A 24,469-nucleotide genomic window follows, 5' to 3' on the forward strand; every position below is an offset into this window, starting at 1 on the left:
TGGACACTTAGGCTCTTTCCATGTTTTAGCTATTGTGGAGAGTGCTGCTATGAACATTGGGGTCCATGTGCCCCTATGCATCAGCATTTTGGTATCCCTTGGGTAAATTCCTAGCAGTGAATAGCTAGCTTTTATTCTTCTTACTGGAAGCTCAGGGCCAGGTGCTGTTCTACAGCCTTTTTATAGATGAGAAAACTAGGCCTTGGGTGCCTTTCGGACTCAGTTGGTAGAGCATGTGACTCTAGATCTCAGGGTTGTGAGTTTGAGACCCATTTTGGGTGTAGAGATTACTTAAAAATAAAATTGTAAAAATAAACAGAAACCTAGGCCTTAAGATAAATTGAATCGCTTGTCTAGTCATAATAGCTAGTGAATCTGAGAACCACTTTTCCTCTGATTCTCATCCCAGCCCTTTTCCCACTATTCTCTTCTCTACAGTGAAAAAGCTGTCATCCCTCTCCTACGTAAGCCATTGTATCAAATTGTTGATGGTTTTTGCTTTAATTGCAACATATAAAGCACATAATTGGCTGTTTTCATTTCCTTAGTAAATCATCCTGATGTTTCCCCTCCACTAGCACTGTCTTCCTTCACATAAGAAGCTAAGAGTATATCTAATGCTGTTAGCCTCCTTATTGAAGCTGTTTTATGTAATTTTACATTAAGAATATTATCTGTACAGCTCCATATTTTACAAGTTTTGTTTTTAGTCTTGATACCAACCTTTGGAAGCTCATTTTAACTTGTCAGTTGATGTAAATATTTTGGATTACCTCCCTATCCACCCCTACCCCCAGAATAGCATTACATTAAATATGTAGAGTTCACCCTATACCTTTGGAATGTTGAAACCTTCATAACTGGTTTTCAGTTTAATAGCTCTAATTTTTATGGTTAATTTCTAAATTAACTTTAGATGTGTTGGGTAACTTAGATTTTCACAGCTAAGACTAGTAATGATAAAAAAAGGAATACTAAAGAAACCTGAATGTATTCTCTCCTTTGAATGCACTAAATTTTAAGTTAATATTTGGACTGTTGATCGTAGAGTTCTAGCCCAGCCATAGACACAATGATTCCTTGCCATGGTTGGAGTTTGAATCTTAAAACAGCTGAAATGATGGTTCCTGTAGTTGAGATTTTTCTCTGTGGCTGTACTGTCTATGAAGGGAGGCAGTCTGCCTAGTGGTTTGAGAGTGAGGGCTTTGGACCCATACAGGCCTAGTTTGTAATCTTGGTGCTACCGCTGTCTAGCTGTAAACACCCTGAACAAGAACCTTAACCTCCGTCTTTAAATTAGAGGTGATAATAACTACTTCATAGTAACATTGTGAGGGTTGAATGACGCTGACATACAGTAAGCAGTGAATCAGTGTTAGATAGTATTTTTAGACATTCATCACGTTGTGGAAAATTCTTTTTATTTGATCGTGTTCTATCTGGCTTAGCCTACTTCATCCTCCCTGGTCTTCTATACAATGACTTTAACAGGAGTTAAGCATTTGAATGTCAAGAGTATGGTCAATACTGTGGATACAGATATAAGCTAGATAGCATGTGAGCCATGTTTTTGGGATATTTCCCCCCTGCATTTTTTTTGTAAATCTAGTACTGCTTTAAAAATCCAGATAATATATAGAAAAAAACAGCCATATAAGCATATGCTGAAAGGTAGAGCCAAAATCCTTTTAATAGATAGACTTGGAGGAAGTAATAGTTATATTTTAGGATCTTTGATTCTTTTAATGATTTTCCAATGTCCAAATCAAAAATTTGTTTTCTCACTTAGTCTTCAACAAGCAGACGACAGCACCCCCTTAATAAGCATCTCTTTAAACCTTCCACTTTCATGACTTCCCATGAACCGCCAGTGTATATGGATGAAGATGATGACCGATCCTGTTTTCATAGCCACATGAACACTGCTATTGAAGAGGCATCAGTAAGTTATCTATTTATATAAATATATATACCTATATATACATCTATGTATTATACAGATAAGGTCACAGAATGAAGAGTACCAGAATTTTTAAATTATTCCTGCCCTTCAGAGTATGTCGGTTTCTTTTAATTAACAAGTCAAGTTTATGGGCTTTTAAGAAAATGATATGTTGTTATATTGTTAATATATAATATAAAAGAAAAATTTTAAACATTCAAAATAGAGTATTATAATGAATTGTATATAATATATATAGAACATTAATAAAAGGAATTTCTAAAACATATACAAAAATAGAGTACTGTAATGAACCCACATGTACCTATTACCCAGCTTCAGTAGTTATCAGCTTGTAATCTTGTTTTCATTTATACTTCTTACCCACCTCAGCTCCATCCTGGATTATTTTGGAGCAAATCCTAGACATTACAGAGTATTATTATCATGTTTATAAAAAGGTAATTCCTTATACAATCAAATATACACTCAGTTCACACTTCTGCAATCATAAATTGCAATAGATTTCCTCCTTTCTTCCATCCCCACCCCCTTTTTCCTCTTCATAGAATTTTTTTGCTGAAAAAACTGGGTTATTAGAATTTACCACCATGTACATTTTGTTTGCTTCTCCCTGGGGTCACGTATTCTGTTTTACTGCTCCCTGAATTTTCTGTAAGTCAGTAGTGGATCTAGATAATTGACCAGATTCAAATTTGTTTGTTATGGTGGGTAAGACTACTTCGTGAATACTTTAATCAGTCTGGTGGTCTTCTCTCTCTCTCTCTCTCTCTCTCTCTTTTTTTTTTTTTTTTTTTGACATAGTAGGAATTGATCATTGCCTGGATTCATTAGATGTTACAAAAAGTGATATTCTTTCATTTCTTCTTTACCTATTTGATAGAATATTCTAGAAAGTAACCCTCTCCATCAACTATTTGATTCCCCTAAGGTACATATGGAAGAGGCAGTATAACTGCTTGATTCTTCCCCTTGTTTTCTTATTTTTAAAATGATTGGGTTTATTCTCCAGTATCCTCCAAAAATGACCAATGAGGTTTAAATTTTTTTTATTCTTCTGAACTGTTGTACATAAACATATCTAATATGTTTCAGTACATTAATATTACTGACTTTATTAGTGTTCAGATTGGCCCATTGGTCAGTTTTAACCTGTTCAGGTTGGATTTTGGGATCTTTGGACAAGATTCTAGTAGTTTTTGAAAGCTTCTTCATTATCTGCTCTGAGAAGGAAATTCTAGGATTATCTTCTATTTTCCTCCTCAGACCTAGAATTAGTCCTGCTTTCTTTTATTAGGAAATGTGGTTGGAAATGATAGCCTGACTGTAGGAATCTTACTGGATGCTGACTGATCATTGTTTCTAGGCCTATTTAATGGATAGAGCTGTGAAACAGGTTATATTTTTGGTTAAAAATAATGGGGCACGTGGGTGGCTCAGTTGGTTAAGTGTCTGACTCTTCATCTTGGCTCAGGTCATTATCTTACAGTTCATGAGTTTGAACCCCACATTGGGCTCTGCCCTGGCGGTGCAGAGCCTGCTAGGAATTCTGCCTCTCCTTCTCTCTGCTCCTCCCCTGCTAGTGCTGTCTTGTGTGTGTGCTCACTTTCTCTCTCTCTCTCAAAATAAAAACAAACTTTTAAAGAAAAATAAAATATAAGACCTCAGGGGCACCTGGGTGGCTTAGTCAGTTAAGTATCGGACTTCGGCTAAGGTCATGGTCTCAGGGTTTGTGAATTCAAGCCCCACATCAGACTCTGTTGTTACCACAGAGCCTGCTTCTGATACTCTGTGCCCCCTCTCTCTGCCCCCTCCCTGCTTGTGCTCTCCCTGTCTCTCTTAAAAATAAGTAAACATTAAAAGACATCATAAGTTTATATTTTTTTAATTTCAGATTCAACTTAAGGACTTTAGGGATTTTACTTCTCCTTATTGATCTTAAATATGTATCATCTTTCTCCCATGCTGGGAATCCCAGATATCAGTGACATTGACATAATGTTCACTTTCTTTGTTTCATAGTGCTGACAGTAGTCTCAAAATATAATAATAGTAACCTTAACCATCAGCAGTATGACAACTGAAAACAGATTGTTTTTGACAGTTCTTTCTTTTTTCTTTTTTTGCCTTAGGATATATGCCACTGTAGAGCGAAAGTCAAATCCTCTTCTAGTAATTCCTCTTTGTGTTATTGACTGGACACTAATTTAGGTCAATTTATTTCTTTTTTTCCTACCCATCTATAGACATTCCTGTTTATTGCTGTTAATATTTTTATTTTACTATCCTGAAATTCATTTCCTCAGTAACATGATTTTGAGTCTTTGCTTAAAGGATATAAAGATTACCTTATTTCTTTCTTAATACTCTGATTATGTATTATACTTGGCAAAGGAGATTTTAATGAAAGATCAGCAAATAAAAGTCTCTTTTTTTGTTCTGTTTGTAGATTAGCCAAATACTGAAAGTATACTTTGGTATGAAACTACCATAAAATGACTGTATTTTTTAAAAATTTTTTTCTTTTTAGAAACATCTAGGGGCGCCTGGGTGGCTCAGTCAGTTAAGCGTCCAACTTCAGCTCAGGTCATGATCTCATGGTTTGTGGGTTCGAGCCCTGCGTTGGGCTCTGTGCTAACAGTTAGCTCAGAGCCTGGAGCCTATTTCAGATTCTGTGTCTCCCTCTCTCTCTGACCCTCCCCTGCTCATGCTGTCTCTATCTCTCTCTCAAAAATAAATAAAACATTAAAAAAAAATTAAAAAAAGAAACAGCTAATATCTGCTGTGTCTTAAGATATGGCATTTGTGTGTAATTTTGTACTTTGTGAAAATTAGAAATATTCATTTGAAAAATACTGACTTTAGATTTTATATATCAGACCCTGCTAGAGGTCAGCTGCATAGTTCTGAACAAAATATTTATGATCTTTGCTCTTAACAAATCTTAGTCCTGTGGGAAGAGATAAATGTATAGTTTCCAATCATTAAGTTACAGATTTAAAAAAGTGCTTCAAAAATAACTGATTATAATTATTTAAGGAGTACTTTATTTAGATTTGGAATTTAAGCGGAAGAACTCTAAAGAAGTGGTAGTCAAGGTGACATTAGAAGGATGAACAAAATGTAGCTAGATGAGGAGATTAATATATTTAAGAGATTGAATTTGATTTAACTTTTGTTTGCTTGATTTTATTTATTTACTTTTAAATGAGTACCAGTTCAAATCATTCTGAATTTTGAAATAGCTGTTCCGACATTTATTTAGGAAACTACTAGTGGTAAAATTTATAGATTCAATTTCTTTTTTTTTAGAAAAACAATTTCTAAAGAGACAATATGATTACATGTGTGCACTTCCGTAATTTTAAACTCTGTACACCATTTTAACCTCATTTGGAATTAGTCATAGGATTTCCCTTTTAAGTAAACGTTAAAAATGATTTTAACAAGCAAATCTGTATTTTTTTAAAAAACTTAATTGTGGTAAATACATATGCTCACATTTTTGTGAACCAATCTCCAGAACTCTTTACTTCTTAGAAAACTGACACTCAGAACCATTAAACAGTATCTCCCCATTGCCTCCTCCTTCCAGCCCCTGGCAACTCCTATCCTACTTTGTCTCCATGAATTTGGCTATTATAGGTGCCTTATTTAAGTGGAATCCTGCAGGTTCTGTCCTTTTGTGATTGCCTTTTATCACTTACCATAATGTATTCAAGGTTCATCTCTCTTGTAACATGTGTCACTCTTTCCTTCCTTCTTAAGGCTGAATAATATTTTATGGCATGTATGTACCACATTTTGTTGATCTGTTCATCTGTCCATGAGCACTTGGTTTGCTTTCACTTTGTGGTTATTGTGAATAATGCTGCTATGAACAGAGATGTACAAATATCTATTCAAGTCCCTGCATTCAGTTCTTTGGGTGTAGACCCAGAAGTGGAATTGTTAGATCCATATATTAATTCTACATTTAATTATTTGAGGAACCGCCATATTGTTTTCTACAGTGGCTGCAACATGTTACATTCTCCCCAACAGTGCACTAGGGTTTCAGTTTCTCTCTATCCTTGCCAACACTTGTTATTTTCTGGTATTTTTTTTCTTTTGCTAGTAGCCATCCTACCAGTTGTAGTTGTGTGGTGATTTAACTTTTCTTAGTCTTGTTGACCAAATTTAATAGCATCCTTAGACTTAAAATGCAAATTAAAAATTTTGGTAGAGTTTCTATTCTTTGTATTTGCTTAAAATATCTGAATTTAATAAATTTCATTATGAAATTTCTTATCACATTATTTAACTAGTTAAGTCATGTTATATTAGTGTTAGATATTTATTACATTACTTACATTGTCATTTTCAGTGCTGGTATAGAAAGGCAGTAGCTATCATTTAACATCTTTGGTTGACAGGAACTTGAAATGAGTGAAAGACAGTGGGAGATAAGGTAAGTGAAGTATGAGATTGTAAACACACTTATTCCACTGAAGACTTTGGACTTGACTCTGTAGACAGGAAGTCAGTGGGAGATTGTAAATCATGGTCGAGCTGGAGAAAGGAGTGGATACTATAGAGGACCAATTTGAAAAATTTCAGAAAGTGTTAAGTAGTGACAGATTTTGTTGGATTAGATATGACAGTGAAAAATTAAGGATAGCAGTTAGATTTAGGCCTTAGATGCTGAGTGTATAAGGAGTTACTTAAATATTCAGACAAATCTGGGTTCAAATTACCTGATTCCGCAACTAATTAACTATGTGACCTTGAGTAAATGTTACAATTTCTGTAAACACGGGTTTCCTTGACATAAAATAAACATTATAGTTAATAATACCTAAAATGAGAAGCAGGAGGAATGGGAATGGTAGGAGTTATCTGGACCAGGATTGGTAGACTAGGGTTGGGGTCAGTGAATTGGAGATGATTTCAGGAGCATTGTAGAAATTAGTGACCATGATTTCATGAGGTCGCAAAGGAAAGAAATGGATCACTGATGGCAGAGCACAAATAAATTGGCAGAATGGGTAGGAAGCAGTTAGTGATTCATCTATCAACTTCACCTTCATATATTTGTATAGTTTTAGTATTCATTTTTTATGCTCTTCTAAATAATCATCTTTGTAATTTAGTTTATCCCCTTGGGTAAGACAGGAATGTCCTGCCTTGATTATTGGGAGTGTATAGAGCAGAAAGTGGTTTGCTCATTGTTAAGAAAATGTCATATTTACTTGAGGAAGCATAACAGTGTTTTAGAGAAGAGGCGCTTCCTGCAGGTGAGGTAGAAGTAGATTAGCAGGAGTGTCACAAGTAGCTGTGAATGTGTTGGGATGCATCTGCGTTAGTGTGTGACAGAGGCGGGAATCATCCCCTGATGCTTTGTTAGGCGGCCTGCTGCAACCCAGTATTACTGTTGCGTTAAGAAGCCTTCCAGAAGTGTTAGTCTAAAATATCGCTAATAGCAACACTAATTTTCTGTCAGCCCTAAGAGGTGTGGTATCTTAAAAATGAAAAATATTTTGTTAGTAGAAAAATACTCTGTGTCAGTATTCTTACTGTTAGTTCATTTTAATTATCAAACATTTTTGTTTTCTGTTTTTTTCCTTTATTAGGATGAAGAAAGTATTCCTATTATGTATAGGAATTTACCTGAATATAAGGAACTATTACAGTTTAAAAAGTTAAAGAAGCAGAAACTCCAGCAGATGCAAGCTGAAAGTGGATTTGTACAGCATGTGGGCTTCAAGGTAAATTCTGTTGTTCATTCAATTTTTGAAACGATGATAAGAGAAATTTAGTTTCTGCAGCTTTAAATTCCAGACTTCCCAGCATACAGATAAAAGTAAGTTTAGCTCTAGTCCTGTTCATTTATATAAAGTAGTGTGCTACAGTTTCTGGTCTCAATAGGTTTATGATTCAGTGGAAAGAAGGCAGACATACAGGTAGGTATCTGTATTTTGAGGTAAAATATGAGATGTTTTTCTAGCTATTTCTTTTTTTTCTCGGCTTCACTGAGATATAACTGACAGATAAAAATTATATATATTTAAGGTGTACAAAATGTTAAGGTGTCAAATCATCACCTTACATAGTTACCTTTTTTATATGTGTGTGGTGAGGAAACTTGAGGGTACTCTCTAAGCAGATTTCAGGTACGCAGCACCATATTATTAATCCCATGCTGTCCATTAGGTCTCCAGAACTGATTTCTCTTATCATTGAAAATTTGTACCCTTTTGACTAACATCTCCCCATTTCTCCCACATCCCAGCCCCTGGCAACCACCATTGTACCCTCTACTTCCAGGAGTTTGAGTTTTCTGTTTCATATCATATAGCACTTGTTTCTTTCTGTGGCGTACTTTACTTAGGATAATGTCTTCCGCTTTCTCATCCATGTAGTCACAAATGGTGGGATTTCTTTCTCTTCTACAGCCGAATAATATTCCAGTGTGTGTGTGTCACTTTCTTTGTTGTTTTTTTTTTATCCTTTCATCCATTGGAGCTATTTCTCTTTTTCTTGCTGTTGTTCGTAGATCAGAAATTTCTTTTCACCATTCAGGCTACTAGAAATATATCCATTCAGTCCACAAAATTTTGAAATACCCATTATGTTCCAGGCACTTTGCTTCAGTTCTAGGGATTCATTAGTAAATAAGATGGACTCAGTTTCTGTCCTTACTCTGTTTTCATCTCCTAAGGAATTTAGAGAAGTTAAATTAGTAAAAATAGTTGACTACGGCTAGAGAATATACTAGAGAGTGGTGCGGCTATTGAGGTGCCTTGGAGATTTGCCGAGGAGTTTAAACTTTCCTTAAAAGGTTGGGGAACCATTGAAGAATTTTAAGCAGACAGTATATGAAATTTGTATTTCAGAAAAGTCATTCTGATAACTTACACTATTAGTATAGATAACTTTTGAGAAGGCAGTGGGTTTAGAGTGGATAATCTCTGACCACTGTATTGTTAAATTTTGTAAACATTAATGTGTTCATGTATGTTATTTATGTAATTGAAAAAAAATTAAGTGAAGGAGAAAAAGATAGTTCTGGACTTAGTATGGAGAATGGATAAGAAAAAAGCAAGGCTGGAGGCAGGGTGACTGGTTAGAAATTCTTTTGGTATTATGTGGAAACTAATTTGACAATAAACTATTTGTAAAAAAAAAAAAAAAAAAAAATTCTTTTGGTAATTTAGGCCAAAGATGAGAATGTCTCAGGCTTGATTGGTGGCTGTGGAAATTGAGAGAGATTGACAAGTTTGAGAACCTTTGGGCTTTAGAATTGACTGTACTTGGTAAGGTTGGAGGAAGTAAAACTGTGACCATGAACTACAGAGTTGCTGGTAGTGGTATACGTAAAAATATTGATACGTGCTGTGACTGATAAACAGAAACTTAAAATTATTATACCTCTCATCCTCTGGTACGGCCATTAGCCATACTATATTAAATGATTTTTCCTTTTGGTCTTTCCGTGATTCTGCTTCTCCATTAGAAATTTTCTTAATTGATATCTCTGGTCTTTCAAGAGGAAAGTCTCTACTTCTCAGAATTTGCCATAAAACCCGGCTGTGGCTTGTTTACGAATCTGTCGGTTACTCTAGTTGGTCTGATGATCAAAGAAACTAGAAGTGAGATTTATTTACAAAATTGCCCTGAAGACACTGGAGGCTACCACAATGCCACAGCACTGAGAAGGAGGTACACCTGCCTTTTCTTTATGATGGGCATTAGTAATTAGGCTTCTTCAGGCTTTGAAGAATAATTCAGTAACATAAAAGTTTAGAGAGGATTTTGTGTTCACCTGGGTTAGCTAAGGATAGCTTGTTAAATAGTTCTATATAGTTGTAACTATCGTATTAAGTCAGTGGTTCTCAATCACAGTCATTATATATTGGTCTGAGGTACCTTTAAAGTAAATAGTTACTGGGGCACCTGGGTGGCTCAATTAAGCATCCAATCTTTGATTTTTGGCTCAGGTCATGATTTCGCAGTTCATGGAATCGAGCCCCCATTGGGCTCTGGACTGAGAGCAGGATGTCTGCTTGGGATTCTGTCTCCCCGTCTCTCTGTGCCTCTCCCTCACTCATGCTGTCTCTCTTTCTCAAAATAAACTTAAAAAATAAATAATTATTAACACCTAAATGTCTAAATTTGCAAATGATTACTTAAATTTTTATTTACTTTTTTAAAAAGTTTATTTTGACAGAACAAGCAAGCACACATGGGGGAGGGGCAGAAAGGGAGAGAGAGAATCTCAAGTAGGCTCCATGCTGTCAGGTCAGAGCCTGATACAGGGCTCGATCTCACAAACCATGAGATCCTACCTGAGCTGAAATCAAGAGTTGGGGGCTTAACTGGCTGAGCCACCTAAGCACCCCATACTTAAAATTTTTTAAAGTAAATTAAAGAGTAAGTACACTTTCCATGATGAGCACTGAGTAAGTAACAAATAGAATTGTTGAATCACTATATTGTATACCTGAAACTAATAGAACACTGTATCTTTACTGGAATTAAAATGCAAAACAAAAATTTTCTATAAAGTAAAGTTAAGCATATTGAGGGTTATCCCTCGGCTATTATAATGTACCTCTCACTCACCTATACATTCATCTTGAATGAATGAAATTTGTGCTAGTTTGCTAGAAATTCTATCTAACTCACAACCATTTTTGTATAATATTACTGTCTAGTTCCCTAGGGAGAGAGATGTTCTTGTGCACATCCTTTGTTTCCCAGTGGGAAAACGGGGTTTTGGGAAAATGTAGCTTAATATTTTTTTCTCTCTGAAACTTTTCTAGTGTGATAACTGTGGCATAGAACCTATCCAGGGTGTTCGGTGGCACTGCCAGGATTGTCCTCCAGAAATGTCTCTGGATTTCTGTGATTCTTGTTCAGACTGGTAAGTGTTCTCTTCATTGTAGGCCTTCAATTTGGACAAGTAAAGAGTTTTTCGGACACTAGTGAATTTGATTTCCAAAGTACTTAGAAAATGGCCACATTTCGTAGATTAAATTTTATTGTTGTAGGCAATTAAGAAATTTTCTTTAATTATACCACATCTCAAGTAAATTTCCACTAGAGGTTTTGGTAGATAAATGAGTTTAAAGAAGTGGAGCCGTGAGGAATTGTTATAATATCTAGACACAAATGCATCCAGTGCCATGTAACGATGTGTCTCTGTATGTGTGTGTTTGTGTGTTTCTTTGCAGCCTACATGAAACAGATATTCACAAGGAAGATCACCAATTAGAACCTGTTTATAGGTCAGAGACATTCTTAGACAGAGACTACTGTGTGTCCCAGGGCACCAGTTATAATTACCTTGACCCAAACTACTTTCCAGCAAACAGATGACATGGAAGAGAACATCGTATACTAGTCCTCTTCAACACATAGCAATGGTATCATTGTGAATTATGTGCACAGTTTGGAAAGATTCTCTGCTTTCCCTGAAATGACACTCACAGCATGACAGCTTCCTGAGTGTTCTCGTCAAGTCCAGCTCTGCACCGTTGTGGCTCTAGATCACTGTTCAGCAGCTGAGCATTCCTGGTGAGCAAAGGGTTTCCCTGGTGAATTTCTCACCACCACCTTAAAGCCCTTTAGGTGGTGATCTTAAATGGGTGAGATGAAAACGAGAGCACACATTAAAGAGAGAGTAAATTCCAAAGGTTTCAAAGAACTCGGTCATAAATAGAATAATGAGAAGACAAAGTATTTATATTAAAACAGTTTAGTAGCTTTCCGTTTTGTGAAAATAGTTTTCGGCACAGAAGCTGACTTCTTAGACAAAGTTTTAACCAATGATGGTGTTTGCTTCTAGGATATACACTTTAAAAGAACTCACTGTCCCAGTGGTGGCCACTGATGGCCTTTAGTAAATCGGAGCTGCTTAACCATATTGATGTCTAATTTCCTGTAACCACAATGGACTGTCCTTATTACCAACAGCGAAGCACTACAGGAGGCACTGTGGCACTGCTTCCTTGACCAGCTCATGGTGTGTGAATGTTATAAAATTGTCACTCAGATATATTTTTTAAATGTAATGTTATATAAGATGATCATGTGATGTGTACAAACTATGGTGAAAAGTGCCAGTGGTAGTAACTGTGTAAAGTCTCTGATTCACAACATTAATTCCTTTAAAATACACAGCCTTCTGCCTCTGTATTTGGAGTTGTCAGTGCAACTCATCAAAGAAAACTGCCTAATATAAAAATCATATATATGGTAATAATTTCCCTCTTTTGTAGTCTGCACAAGATCCATAAAAGATTGTATTTTTATTACTATTTAAACAAGTGATTAAATTTAGTCTGCGCAGTGAGCGAGAGTTCACATGCATTCTTTTATACTGCTGGATTTTGTTGTGCATCATTTAAAACATTTTGTATGTTTCTTCTTATCTGTGTATACAGTATGTTCTTGAATAATGTTCATTTGTCAGGAGAACTGTGAGAAATAAACTATGTGGATACTGTCTGTTTATATTATAGAATGCTTGTTGTGACTTCCTTTTGGTTAGATTTTGGATTTGTTTTACTAGTGTTAAAACCCCCCAAAAAAGTTTTTTTTAGGGGGTTGCTTTACGTTTCTGCCATTTAAAAAGAGTAAGGGTGATACAGTATTAAGAAAATTGAACTTGAGAAGCTCTGTGAAAAGATGGTAGTCTTTTCACTCGGTGTGTGCTGAAATACTAAATTAAACTAGGTTACAGAAAGAACACATACCGTGGTTAAAGAAAAAAGTTATTATTAATGTCCAGATGTGAAAACTATACTTAGGCTGAAAAATTTTTACTCTGATTCTTTTAGATGAAAGTAAGCCCCTCCACGTGTTTAATTTAAACAGATGGTTTTTGAAAAGCACTCTATTCACTGGCAGTTATTATTGACTATTGGAAGAGATAATATAAAATCTTAAGATTAATATTATACAATTTTTAGATTAAGTCCCCTGTTTTTTCCAATTTTAAATCAAGGGAATGTCACTTACTACTCCTTCAATACATTGTAGGATACTAAAATGATACCTTGAATTTTTTTTAATTGAGAAAAGTAATATTATTTTAAATATAGAAATATGAGAATTTTAAAGTAATATATTGATTAAAGATTACTGATGTTGATAAAATATATTGCATCAGCAAGAACACGAAATGGATTTGAGCTTTACTTCTCACCCAGGAATCATTAGTTGGGGGGAGAAGGAATTGTTAACATTTGGGCATTTTGATATTAAATGTTAACTGATATATGCTAGGGAATCTACCTTCTTGTAGCAAGACAGCAGCACTTGATAGTAACTTCTGTGTTTGTATAGAAATAATACCGATTATTTTGGGGGAACCATTCAGATTTATTGAAAAATCCCATAAAGTATAAAGTATGCTTTAGAAGAGGGCTGTAATACAATTCTGATGCAAACAATACACAAAACAAATTCATTTGACTCTATTTTTCAAGAGCAAAGATTTTGAGCACTTTGAGGGGCAAAGAGGATTATTTTCTGCTTGAGTGAAGATGTGTTTATTTTGCATTTTTCAACTCCAGGCAAATAGTCCTCCTGGCTTAAAGAGGTCCTATATGGTACTAGTAGCAGTGGCGGTCGAAGCAGTAGTGGTGGCAGTAGTAGTAGTAGTAGTAGTAGTAGTAGTAGTAGTAGTAATACAGTGGTGGTGTTTAATTTGCGGACTGCAGGAATAGGCAAGGCTATCTTTTGCAAGTAGTCCTTTGATCTCTTACAGAGGAGCATTGGCTTTAAGTGACAACATAGACCTGCTTGTGAAAGCATGACATATCAAATGGTATTCAGTAGGTCAGATGTATCTCTTGAAATATTACTAGGTTCACGTTATTTGATAAGAACTGAAGGAACTTCTAGTGACACGTAAAATTACCGCTTTAAGATTTAGGCAGAGGAGGCTTTGACTGGAGTGGTGTGCACTAATAATAATAGCAAATACCAGTAAGTGCTTACTGTGTGCCAAGCCAGCATTCAGTAGCAGATTTAATTCTCACAACCTTAGGAGAAAGGTGCATTTATTAACCTGTTTTCATATGAGATCTAGCCAGAGAGGTAAAATAACTTGCCCAAGGTCATATGGTTAATAAAGTGGCCCTGCTTAGATTTTAACCTAGACAGATTGCTCCAGAGTCACTACCCAATTTCTGGAGCAAGAACATTCCTTTTGTGTCAGGCATCACTAAGGTGTTGGAGATGGCAATGTTGTGGGGGTTGCTTTTCAGTCTTTTTCCCTGGTGTGGTGCGGTTCCTGGAGCTACAAGCCTGAGCACAGGTCTAGGTTCCTAGCATAGAATAGAGAAACAGGTCCTTGGATGGGGAAAAAGCACTTAAATAGTCTGCTACGAGGAGTTGTAGAAAACCACCCAGATGTATAATTTACATATTCTAATTTGACAGCACACATGTGATCTTGAGGCTTTAGGCAAAGTCTCTTGCCTGAGACAGAATTTGTTTCCATGCATACTTGGTGCTTCTCACTTAACCTGATAGTAGCCTTACCCAGTTTTCTTACCTTTCCCCCTCTTTTGTTTAAATTACAGTACAGAACACAGCAGTATACTGAGATTTGAAGAACATTTGTTTAAAGAAAATAGTATATCGCTGGTAGTAAGGATAAATACGGTTTTGTGAAATTCCCTTTTTAGTCATTACTGTGGCATGTTATATAAACTATATTTCCTAATGTAGGTAACAGATTTTGAAAACCATTGTTCTAGTTGCACTGGATGAAATTGGAAGTAGTTGGGTTCCCCCCCACCCCAGATAACAAGTAGGTTTTTTTCCCCACAAAGATTATGGAGACATTGACCTTTTTAGGTTGTAAAGTGTTTCTATTTTGTAACCTTATGAAAATATGCTTTTGTTGATACGATCCCAGAAAAAAAATTCCTTTTTCTTTTTTTTTTTAAAACTTTTCTTCGTGTAGCCGATTAAATGAAGTTTTAGAGTGGTCTCCCATGTAGCCCCATAAGGACAGAGACCGTCCCTGTCTGTCTGTCTGTCTGTGTCCCTGTGGCCTGCCTGGCTCTTAGTAGATTTTTAGTAAATATTTAATAGTAGCATAATCAGTGTCTTGATGAGTTATGTTTTTTCTCCAGGAAGGTAGGAGAGACCAGTTATGTCTGAGTGTGTCTGTGAGCGCCTATGTGGGTGGGGCCCTTTGGGGGCCTGCCTCAGGAGGTCTTTACGAGGCTCAGAGAGTATTGAAGAATTGCAGTCTGTCTTATCTGGAGGATGTAGTTCAAGCCTGGGTGGCTGAGAAGATTAGGGTTTTCTCTGGGTCCCCAGTTAGACCATACACCCTGATTCTCTGCCATGTTTTTAGAGTGAAAGGGCACTGGAGTGGAAATTCTGGGTCCCAGTCCCAGTTGTGAAAGTGAGGCACTTAGTAAATATTGACAAAGAACCACCTTTTATTGAACTCTAGGAACTAGTAAATGATTTACACATATTATTAATTTGTTCAGTACTAGCAACCCCTCCATGAGGTTGCTTACTATTTTGATGTCCACTGTACAGATGAAATAACCAAGTTTCAGAAGATATAAATGTTAGCTTTCAATAATAATTGTTATGTATGGGATGGAGGATATAAACCTTGGCCTTCTAGAGCTTATAGTCTAATGCAGAAGAACAGCAATAAATGCATAAATATAAAATATTACATAAAACTTAGAGATAAATATCATGGAGAAAATAATGTTTGAAGAAAAATGGAGGAATGAGGACCAGTCTGTCATTTCAGATGGAATAATCAAAGGATGCTCAATGACAAGTGTAAATTTGGACAGAGACCCGGACGGAGTGAGGGAATCAGCCTGCGGATAGCCTGCAGGAAGAGGCAGGATAGCAGCAACAAGGGTCTGATCCAGCAAAGATCTTGGCTTGTTCAGGCAACGTTAAGAAGGCCCATGTAGCTTGAGCCCAGTGAGCAGGAGGAGAATGTAGTCGATGGGCTGTTACAGGGTTACAGGGCCAGAGCAGGTGAGGCCTTGACTATAGACCGTTGTAAAGGAGTCTGGATTGTGTTCTCATGTCTTTCACATACAGCCAAGGGCTTCTGCTGGGCAGAGACCTCTAAGATCCTTTCCTGCTTTAGAATGCTGTGACTTTAAAGTAGTGATGTCATTTCAAGGCATCCAAGTCCAAAACATGTTTTAGCAGTCTCGTGCATCTCTAGATACTCTTCAGGGGCAAAGCCATTTATTTACCTCTGCTGGGTTTTTTTTCAAGAGGGCAGCCAGCTACAGCCGTAAAGGCCATGGCATCTGTTGTCTCCTATCCTGTACTCAAGCTGCCCGAGCTGTGGTGGGCATGGACTGTGTTTGCCAATATGTGGTATGTGTTTAAAGGATGTTAATCCCTGCAAAGAGTCATTCTGTTTTTGGCATAAGTGATAATTTTCACCCTCTGATTCTCTCTAATTTGCTCAAATGCTCCTTGTGCTCCCCTACAGAGAGCGAGATGACTGGGGTGGTAATAAAGTACTTGACAACTGTGTGAGTGGAAGGAACATGCCCCATCCTGGTAATAGAGGCATAATTGTAACCAAAGAAATTTAATTTCTTCGTTAGCAAACACTGACATTTCTGTTTAAGAGTGACTGCTAGGGCAAAAGGAAACATAAAAATTACCATGTATCATGAGTACACTGAGAATTCTCTCTGTAATAGCTCAGAACTGATCTATGGCCAAAATTAAAACCATATGAGCATATCATAAATCTCAACTATTAACTGTGTTTGCTTCTAATTCTGTTTGGAATAAGGCTTCAAGTGCTTTCCAGAATGATGTGAGTTACAAATAAATACAAAAAGAGCTATGCTGTGTTCCATTTATTTTATTGGTACATATACCCATTTTGAGAAAAAAAAAAAAAAAAGACTTTAAAAATACAGTTCTGTCCCAGAATTGGATCCTTATCAGCACAACCATTGAAGGGAAAAGAACGGCATGCAAACTGAAACTATGGTCATTTGTAGTGACTGAATGGAAGATGCAGTTATTCCAGTAGAATATATAAGAAGCTCTGATTTGGCAACTGATAGCACAAAAGAGAACCCAAACTTCACTGGTTTGAAGCAGGGAAAAACACAGTTTTACATACGGATATGATAAGGCTTGCTCAGCCCTGGAAAAGGCCTGTATGAAACCAATACAGCGCTGGGATCTGTTCAACATCATGTACTGACATGCCTCTCCCCCACCCACATCAGTTTTGTTACTGTTACTTTATTTCTTGCTTGGCAGTAAAAATAAATAAATACATGATCATACAAAATCAAAACTACAGGTTGACATTATTCCAGTGAATGCACTAACAAATCACCTCATGCTTTACGTTATGTTTAAACGGTCATTGGTATTAATTGCTGAAATGCACCACCAGATATAAAAGAGATTAGGTTAGACAATTTCTCAATCTGTTTTCTTAGCCGTTATGACAGTATTCCAAGTACTAACCGATTTCCTAAAAATGAATGCAGAAATGTTATTGGTGACTACTATGGGCTTTACGGTCTTGGGGAAAGCTGTACAATTTCACATTGTTTTATCTCCTGCCAAATTTTCAAATTTATTCATATTTCTTATCACAGTTTGGAGTTATTAACCTGGTCTCTCTGGCTCTGAGCGACTAGTGGATGAGACTTGAGGAAACAGCCACTAGAGGAGGTGCCCAGGTGCTCCCAACCCCCAGCCACCACCATGTAAGGCCCTTTATCAGGCAGCAGCATGTAACTCTTGGGGTGAGGAAGGACAATGAGTCAGGGCGGGCTAGCCCCCCGTTAGATGACAGAGAACTCAGATGGTCAGACTAGCAAGTCGTGAGGGCACAACTGAACACCACCGCCGTTCACGTACTAGCTAGCAGCTCTGAGGCGCAGCAGATAGGACAGACGAGTGTGCGTGCTGGGGGCGCGGACGGCTGTCTGAATTAGGAAGAAAAGGTTGGATGATACCAAATACACCATGCATGATTTCCAGACACCTCTCAGAAAGGTCAAGCTCGGAAGCAAACAGCAATGTCAGGATTTGGGAGTGTGGGGGACACAAGGGGTCTAACTTGAAACATTGTGTTAAGGGATGAGCCTTTTAATATTTTTTTCTGTCTCCACTCTCCTTGACGTACATGCCTTTTTGCCTTCAGAAAATAGAATCAATAGCTGTGCAGAGTTGAAGAAAAACTTCCTCCGGCGTCCCCTCTGCATTTACCTATATTTAAAAGGAAAAAAAAAGTCTTAAATCTTTGTAAATAAGTCTGTTTTTAATAATAAAAGGATTATCTGCTCTTGCTGTGCAAGATTTTAAAATAGAAGACCCCCAAGCCACAGGGAAAAAAAAGTGAGTGCTTGTTAGGAAACCAGGTTTGCTAAATTAAAGCATCACCTATCAGAATGGACAAAATCCAAAACACATCACCAAATGCTGGTAAAGATGCCGGTGCTCGTTCTTTGCTGACGGGAATGCAGAATGGTACAGCCACTTTGGAAGACGGATTTGGTTTGGCAGTTTCTTACAAAATTAAACATCGTTGCTGTAGAAGCCAGGAATAGCGCTGCTTGGTATTTATCTAAAGGAGCTGAAAACTTAACACCCACGCAAAAACTGGCACACAGATTATTTATAGGAGCTCTGTTGATAATTGCCAAAACTTGGAAACAACTAAGATTTCATTAGGTGAGTGGATAAACTGTGGTATCCAGACAACGGAAACGAGTTACTAAACCATGAACAGGCTTGGAGGAAACTTCAGTTCCTATTGCTAGGTGAAAGAAGCCAATCTGGGAAGGCTCCATACCATAGACATTCTCAAAAAGGCAAAACTACAGAGACAGTAAGAAGACTGGGTTGTGGGGAGAGAGGGATGAATAGGTGGAACAGAAAGGATTGTTAAGGTAGTGAATGGTGGATACCATGTCAATAATTTGTCAAAACCCAGAGGGTGTGAACACCAGGAGTGAACCCTAATCTAAACTGGACTTTTGGTGAGAATGATGTGTTGATGTAGATTCATCGATGAACCTACCATTGTGTGGGACGTTGACATTAGGGGAGGTCATGTGTGTCTGGGGACAGGGATGCATGAGAGTTCTGTGCTTTATCTCAATTTTGCTGTGAATTTAAAACAAACTATGTTTAAAACAATAACAAAATGTAGGTGCCTTGTTCAGGTAAAGTATTGTTAAGGCTTATGGAAAGACTGGAGTTAGTTAAAAGACTTCTGAGCGTTCTGGGGCATTTGGGCAGGTGGGAATAGGGCTTGGGGTGGGTGAGGGGCGTGCCCAGAGAAGAAAGCAAAAGCTGGGACGTCCGCTTGCAGGTTAGCTGCGCACAGCATCTCCTCGGACGCTGTTGGCACACCACTGAGAGGAGCCAACAGCAGAGGAAGCCGGCAGCAAGCTGATTTCCTGGGCGTTAAGGCACAACTACCCTTTCCTCTTTCAAAATGTCCCGACACTGGGGGCACCTGGGTGGCTCAGTCACTTAAGCCTCTGACTTCAGCTCAGGTCATGATCTCATGGTTCATGAGTTCGAGCCCCACATTGGGCTCTGTGCTGAGAGCTCAGAGCCTAGAGCCTGCTTTGAATTCTGTGTCTCCCTCTCTCTCTGACCCTTCCCTGTTCATGCTCTATCTCTCTGTCACTCTCAAAACTAAATAAACATAAACATCTAAAGAAAAAGTGACCCAGTACTGTATCAATTACTGAGGTATGTCCCAGGCACAGGAAGAGGGGACCTGGAGATCCACGGGACCTGGGGTGGGGCAGGCAGTGAGCCTGCAGAGCTGCAACTCTCAGCCTTCGTCTCCACAGGTTCCCCTTTGCTACGGCTGCACTGGGCCATCTGATATGCATATTTAACACATTCTTCAGATGTTTCTGCCGTGGGTCGTCTTGGACCACCCTGATCTCTTCCACTCTCATCTACCTTCTTTGCAAACAAGTTTTGATTTCACAACACTTGGGACTTCAGATTCCAGAGGTAGAATAAATTCTCAAAAACAAACCCACAAAACACCAAAACAAAACAAAAAAAACCCAAAACACCATATTTAAAATATCTCAGAAAATAGATACAACAGTGCTTCTAGAAGTGTTGTTTGTAATAGCCCCAAACTGGAAAAATCACACAAGTCCATCAGCAGTAGATGGATACGTGAATTGTGACAAAGTCACATGACGGAATAGAATTGTGACGGAAGAAACACTACAGCTACTACATTGAACAACAGGAATGAGTCTCCCGAAGCTGTGGTGAAGGAAAGAAGGGAGTTTCGAGTCGAAAGATGGATGCAGTGCGATGCAAGTTCTATAAAATCCAAGGACACACAAAGCTACATCGTGCTGGTTCGGAATCCATACAGAAGTGGTAAAACCAGAAAGAGAAGCGAGAAAGAAGATGATTATCATGAAAGGCGTGGCTGCCGCTTGGACAGGGGCTGGAGGGGGTGACTGGGGAGACCCTGGGAGCTTCTGCCATTCTTTTCTACTTCCTGGGCCTGCGTGGTGATTACACAGTGTGTGTTTTACAATTCTCCAAACTGTACGTGCGGCATTTATGCATTACTGTGTGTGTGATACATCTCCCAATAAGGAGGAAATTAAAATTAAAAAAAAAATTTTAAGTGCCCCCTCCCAATAAATGTGTCCCACCCCTTCCTTCTAGGAGAGTCAGACAGCAGTCTGCAACTTGTCTCTCTGGCTAGAGGCTCTTCGTCGGGGGGCAGAGACTTTGGCTTTGCCATGTTTGTGTCCCTCACAGCACCTTGCCTCTTGTTTTATCCCTCCTCCTTTTTTTTCAACCAACAAACATTTCCTGGGTGCTAACACTGTGTGCTGGAGACACCAAGCTGAACAAGACAAAATGACCCTGCTCTCCAGGAGCGCATGGCTTAAGAACAGAGATGAAGAATTAACAGGAATTTACTCTATTTCGAGCTCAGCACAGGAGCTGTGGATACAGGAACACCTTCCACAACGCTGGGAAGGCAGGGAGCTTCCTGAGGAAAGTCGTCGTCGTCATCATCATCATCATTACCACTATGGAAGCATAAGTGCTTTTATTTTTAAATAAATACATTTATTTTTAATTAAAATGTTTTTCTACCTCTGCCCTTGCTTCACTTCCATCCTTGCTTGCTAGCTCCCTTCCTTTTCCCTCCCTCATCTCAAGTCATCCATCGCCCCTTCTTGCCTCTCCACCCCGCCGTGGGTCCCTCCCCTCTCTCATTCCGTTCCTTACTCCCCAGCATAAGTGCTTTTTAAACAGTCAGATAATTCTGACAGTGATCTTGGGAGGACAGACATTATCCCCATTTCACACATGACAAAACTGAGGCTCTGAAAGAGGAATTAAATCTCCCAAGGTCATACAGCTAAGGAAGTGGCAGGGATCTGGTGGAAACCAAGGTCTCTGACTCCAAAGTCCTTGCACTTCTCGGCCACAATTCTGATACAGCCACTGGTTCAAAATGGCTACTTGGTTGAGTTTGGCTGCGTGAACAAGGCGTGAAGCTCGAATGGTAAGCCTATGTTGGTCCTAAAGAGGCTTATAGATTCTCTGACATGATCATGGGAGCTATGTAAGGGCTTTTAAAGTATGAGTTGACAGAATCAAACACGTGTACATAACAGTTGATAAATATTTGCTTAGTCAAAAAAACTGCAGGAGGGTTGAAGTGTCAGGCAAAGAGCACTGTGTTAGGAGCCATGATACCTGGTATTAATCCCCAGTGAGCTTCAGGACTTGGACTAGCCATTCATCCTCTTGGTGCCTCAGCTTCCTCCTCTATAAAGGGACTGATGCTAGACGTGTAACCTCCAGGTTCGGTTCCAGCTCCGATACTCTTTGCTATTCCAAATTTGGTTCACTTTTTTGTGGGGATCAGGCGCCCATCAGTGGGCATCAGGACTGTTGAGTTAAATTTGGTGTTGCCAGTCAAGCTGAGCCTAGAGGAGTGGATGTGTATTTGAAGATTTACTAAGGGAGAATGAGAGCCTTCTCTATGGAGAGACCAGCATGTGCAAAGGGATAGAAATTTGAAAGCACCTGCAGTTTTCAGGGATCGGCGGGGCTTTGTTGAGGACAGAGCAAATGCTGCTTGAGCTGGGGGAAGGAATGGAAGAGGAGGCTGGAAAAATAGGTCGGGATGAGGTTGTGCCTCCATAGATTTGCCCACTCTGGACATTGTCTATAAGTGGAATCACACAGTGTATGGTTCTTTTGATTTTTTTTCCCACTAAGCACCATGTTTTCAAGGTTCACCCATATTGTTTGCGTGTCAGTACTTCATTCCTTATTACGGCCCCATCATGCCTTATCCTTAGCCTGAACGTACAGGCCATGCCTTGGAATGCCTGCCTTCCCTAACATCGCGTTGCGGCAAATCTGCTGCTGCTCGCTGGCCTGCTGAGCCTGCCTTTGCCCTATCACACCCTGGAGGAAGGGAAGATGTGTCAACTCACTTTCCTGGCCCCTCTCAGGTTCCCTCCCGTGTAGTGGGCATGGGTAAGAAGGTGAAGATCCATTAACACTGGGCTTATCGTTTACACTGTCTATGACATTATTAGTGGCAGATCGGTCAGGCCTCTGGTCCCCCTGCTCAGTGCATTCTCACATGGAGAATATTTTAAGAGACAATAAGTGACTTTCATAAATTTTCATGTTATTCCTGGGTATGTCAAAAGAAATGGGAAAGACCCAATTTACTAAGTACATTTTAAGCTACAGAAACTATTCTCAGTGCTTCCAACTTTAGCAAATTTAAACCCATTAACAAGGTGCCAGGGTTAAACATCCTTAGTGAACAGATAAGAATCCTGTATCCTGACTGTTCTGCATGAAGGAGACTTCCTCAGCAATTGAGCAAACTTGAAAATAAGATGTCCTCCAAGCTTTTGCTCCATAACCAATGCTTATGCTGTTTTTTTTTTTTTAATAACAGCTCTCTTTTTCCATGAATAGTTAAAGTAAGCTTCATAGAGTCTTTTTCGCAAAAGACCCCCAATTCTGAATCAGGCAAGTCAGAACATATGAGGCTGTAATGTATTTAACTGAAGCCTAGATAAGTGGATGTGCTTTTGACTTTAAGAACCTATCTGTTTGAGTCTAAGAGTTAATATAAAATCCTGCAGTAAATGATCAGTAGAGGAAGTATTTTTTTAATAATAATCATTAAAAAAAAAGCTACCAGGAAGTGAACAGGAAATAGGATTGAATTTCTGAGTTTTCACCTGACTTCTCAAAGGAGAGCAGTCAGTGATAATACTTCCCAGCAGTCAGCGGAACATATTGCTAAATTAGGAAAGTAGTTACACTGCTTTAGGAACTGCACACTTTGTCGATTCTTTCTCTTGCGCTCTGTGAATCTGCAAACCATAAAACGGTCGGCTGGTTCAAACACTGCCCAGATCTAGTTGTGTTTCTCCTGAATTTTCCCACGCTGTTTCAAACGGTGCCGGAGTTTTATTTCTGTTTTTCACGTACTGGCGCCATGGGGCTTCTGGGACTGCCCCAGGCCGCCACTGAGTGGTTTATGATCCGTTGTGTGCGCCACCTTCTTCCTTTTCCCATCTTGTCCTCTGTTGGGCCAGACGGAGCCTCACACCGCAGGGATCCCTCACCGCCAGACGAGGCTCAGCAGAGGCAAAGCCCTTAATATGCAGCACCTGCGTGCTGTCTGGGGCCGAGCATCAGATGCAGTCTTCAAAAGTCAGGGTTATGTAAATGACGCTTCTGGGGAGTCCTCCCATGCACACATCCAGGTCAGGACACAGATTTCTCCTTATTCTCAAGGCTATAGGAAGCAAGAGGGCTTTGCATACCTTTATTTTAGAGAGCGTTTAGGACAAGTGTTAGCAACAGGTTTAGGGTGATTTATAACCTGCATATTAATGGCTTCTCTGTACCTAGGACTTTTCCAAAGCACAAGCACTTTGTCCATTTAAAATGTTACGTTTAAAATCTTTCCTTCTTTTTCCTCTTCCTCCCAATTTTGTCTGAAATTTAAATTTGAATGACAGCTTTTTTCATAGACATCCACAAAATTCTAAAACATATCTGATCAGTCATTTCCCTGTTTAAAAGACCAGCAGTATTTAGCTGGAACTTTCTAAGACAGTCTAGAACTGTACTATCCAATGCAGTAGCCACAGGGGGCCTCTGAACACCTGAAAGGCAGCCAGTACCATGGTGGAGCTGAGTTTTTAATACCATGTAATTAAAATCAATCTAACTTTTAAAACTGGTACTTGGACTCCATTATTGGAAAACTCAAAAACGTACTGGGACAACTTGAGTGTGTGAGATCTGCCATTTTAGCGATAAATTTTATGGAATACAAATATGATCTCTTCCTGATGAAAATTTAGCATCTGAATTGAGTTATGCTTTAATATGAAGACATATTAAAAAATGAAGTCATAATTTTTATATTGATGACATGTTGAAAAGCTAAGACTTAGGATATAT

General features: G+C 38.6%; 2 protein-coding genes across 11 annotated transcripts in view; one reads left to right on the forward strand and one right to left on the reverse strand.

The window, feature by feature from the left end:
• The window catches only part of ZZZ3 (zinc finger ZZ-type containing 3), a 97,080-nt gene extending 84,613 nt beyond the window's left edge, over nt 1-12,467 (forward strand). For 8 of the 9 annotated variants that reach the window (XM_039257040.1, XM_039257038.1, XM_039257043.1 and 5 more), the window contains 4 exons: nt 1,790-1,942; nt 7,576-7,710; nt 10,768-10,868; nt 11,179-12,467. In XM_039257040.1, coding sequence (XP_039112971.1) covers nt 1,790-1,942; nt 7,576-7,710; nt 10,768-10,868; nt 11,179-11,323 — 534 coding nt within the window. In that variant the 3' untranslated portion in view covers nt 11,324-12,467. The remainder of the gene's footprint in view (nt 1-1,789; nt 1,943-7,575; nt 7,711-10,767; nt 10,869-11,178) is intronic. The other variant, XR_005532629.1, reaches the window with a different exon arrangement.
• Nucleotides 12,468-16,866: 4,399 nt separating this feature from the next.
• The window catches only part of AK5 (adenylate kinase 5), a 233,373-nt gene continuing 225,770 nt past the window's right edge, over nt 16,867-24,469 (reverse strand). For both annotated transcript variants that reach the window (XM_039257066.1, XM_039257067.1), the window contains exon 14: nt 16,867-18,211. In XM_039257066.1, coding sequence (XP_039112997.1) covers nt 18,143-18,211 — 69 coding nt within the window. In that variant the 3' untranslated portion in view covers nt 16,867-18,142. The remainder of the gene's footprint in view (nt 18,212-24,469) is intronic.

The sequence above is a fragment of the Hyaena hyaena genome, unplaced genomic scaffold (genome assembly GCF_003009895.1).
Source record: "Hyaena hyaena isolate Hyena2069 unplaced genomic scaffold, ASM300989v1 scaffold_601, whole genome shotgun sequence".
In the NCBI taxonomy this organism is placed as follows: domain Eukaryota; kingdom Metazoa; phylum Chordata; class Mammalia; order Carnivora; family Hyaenidae; genus Hyaena; species Hyaena hyaena.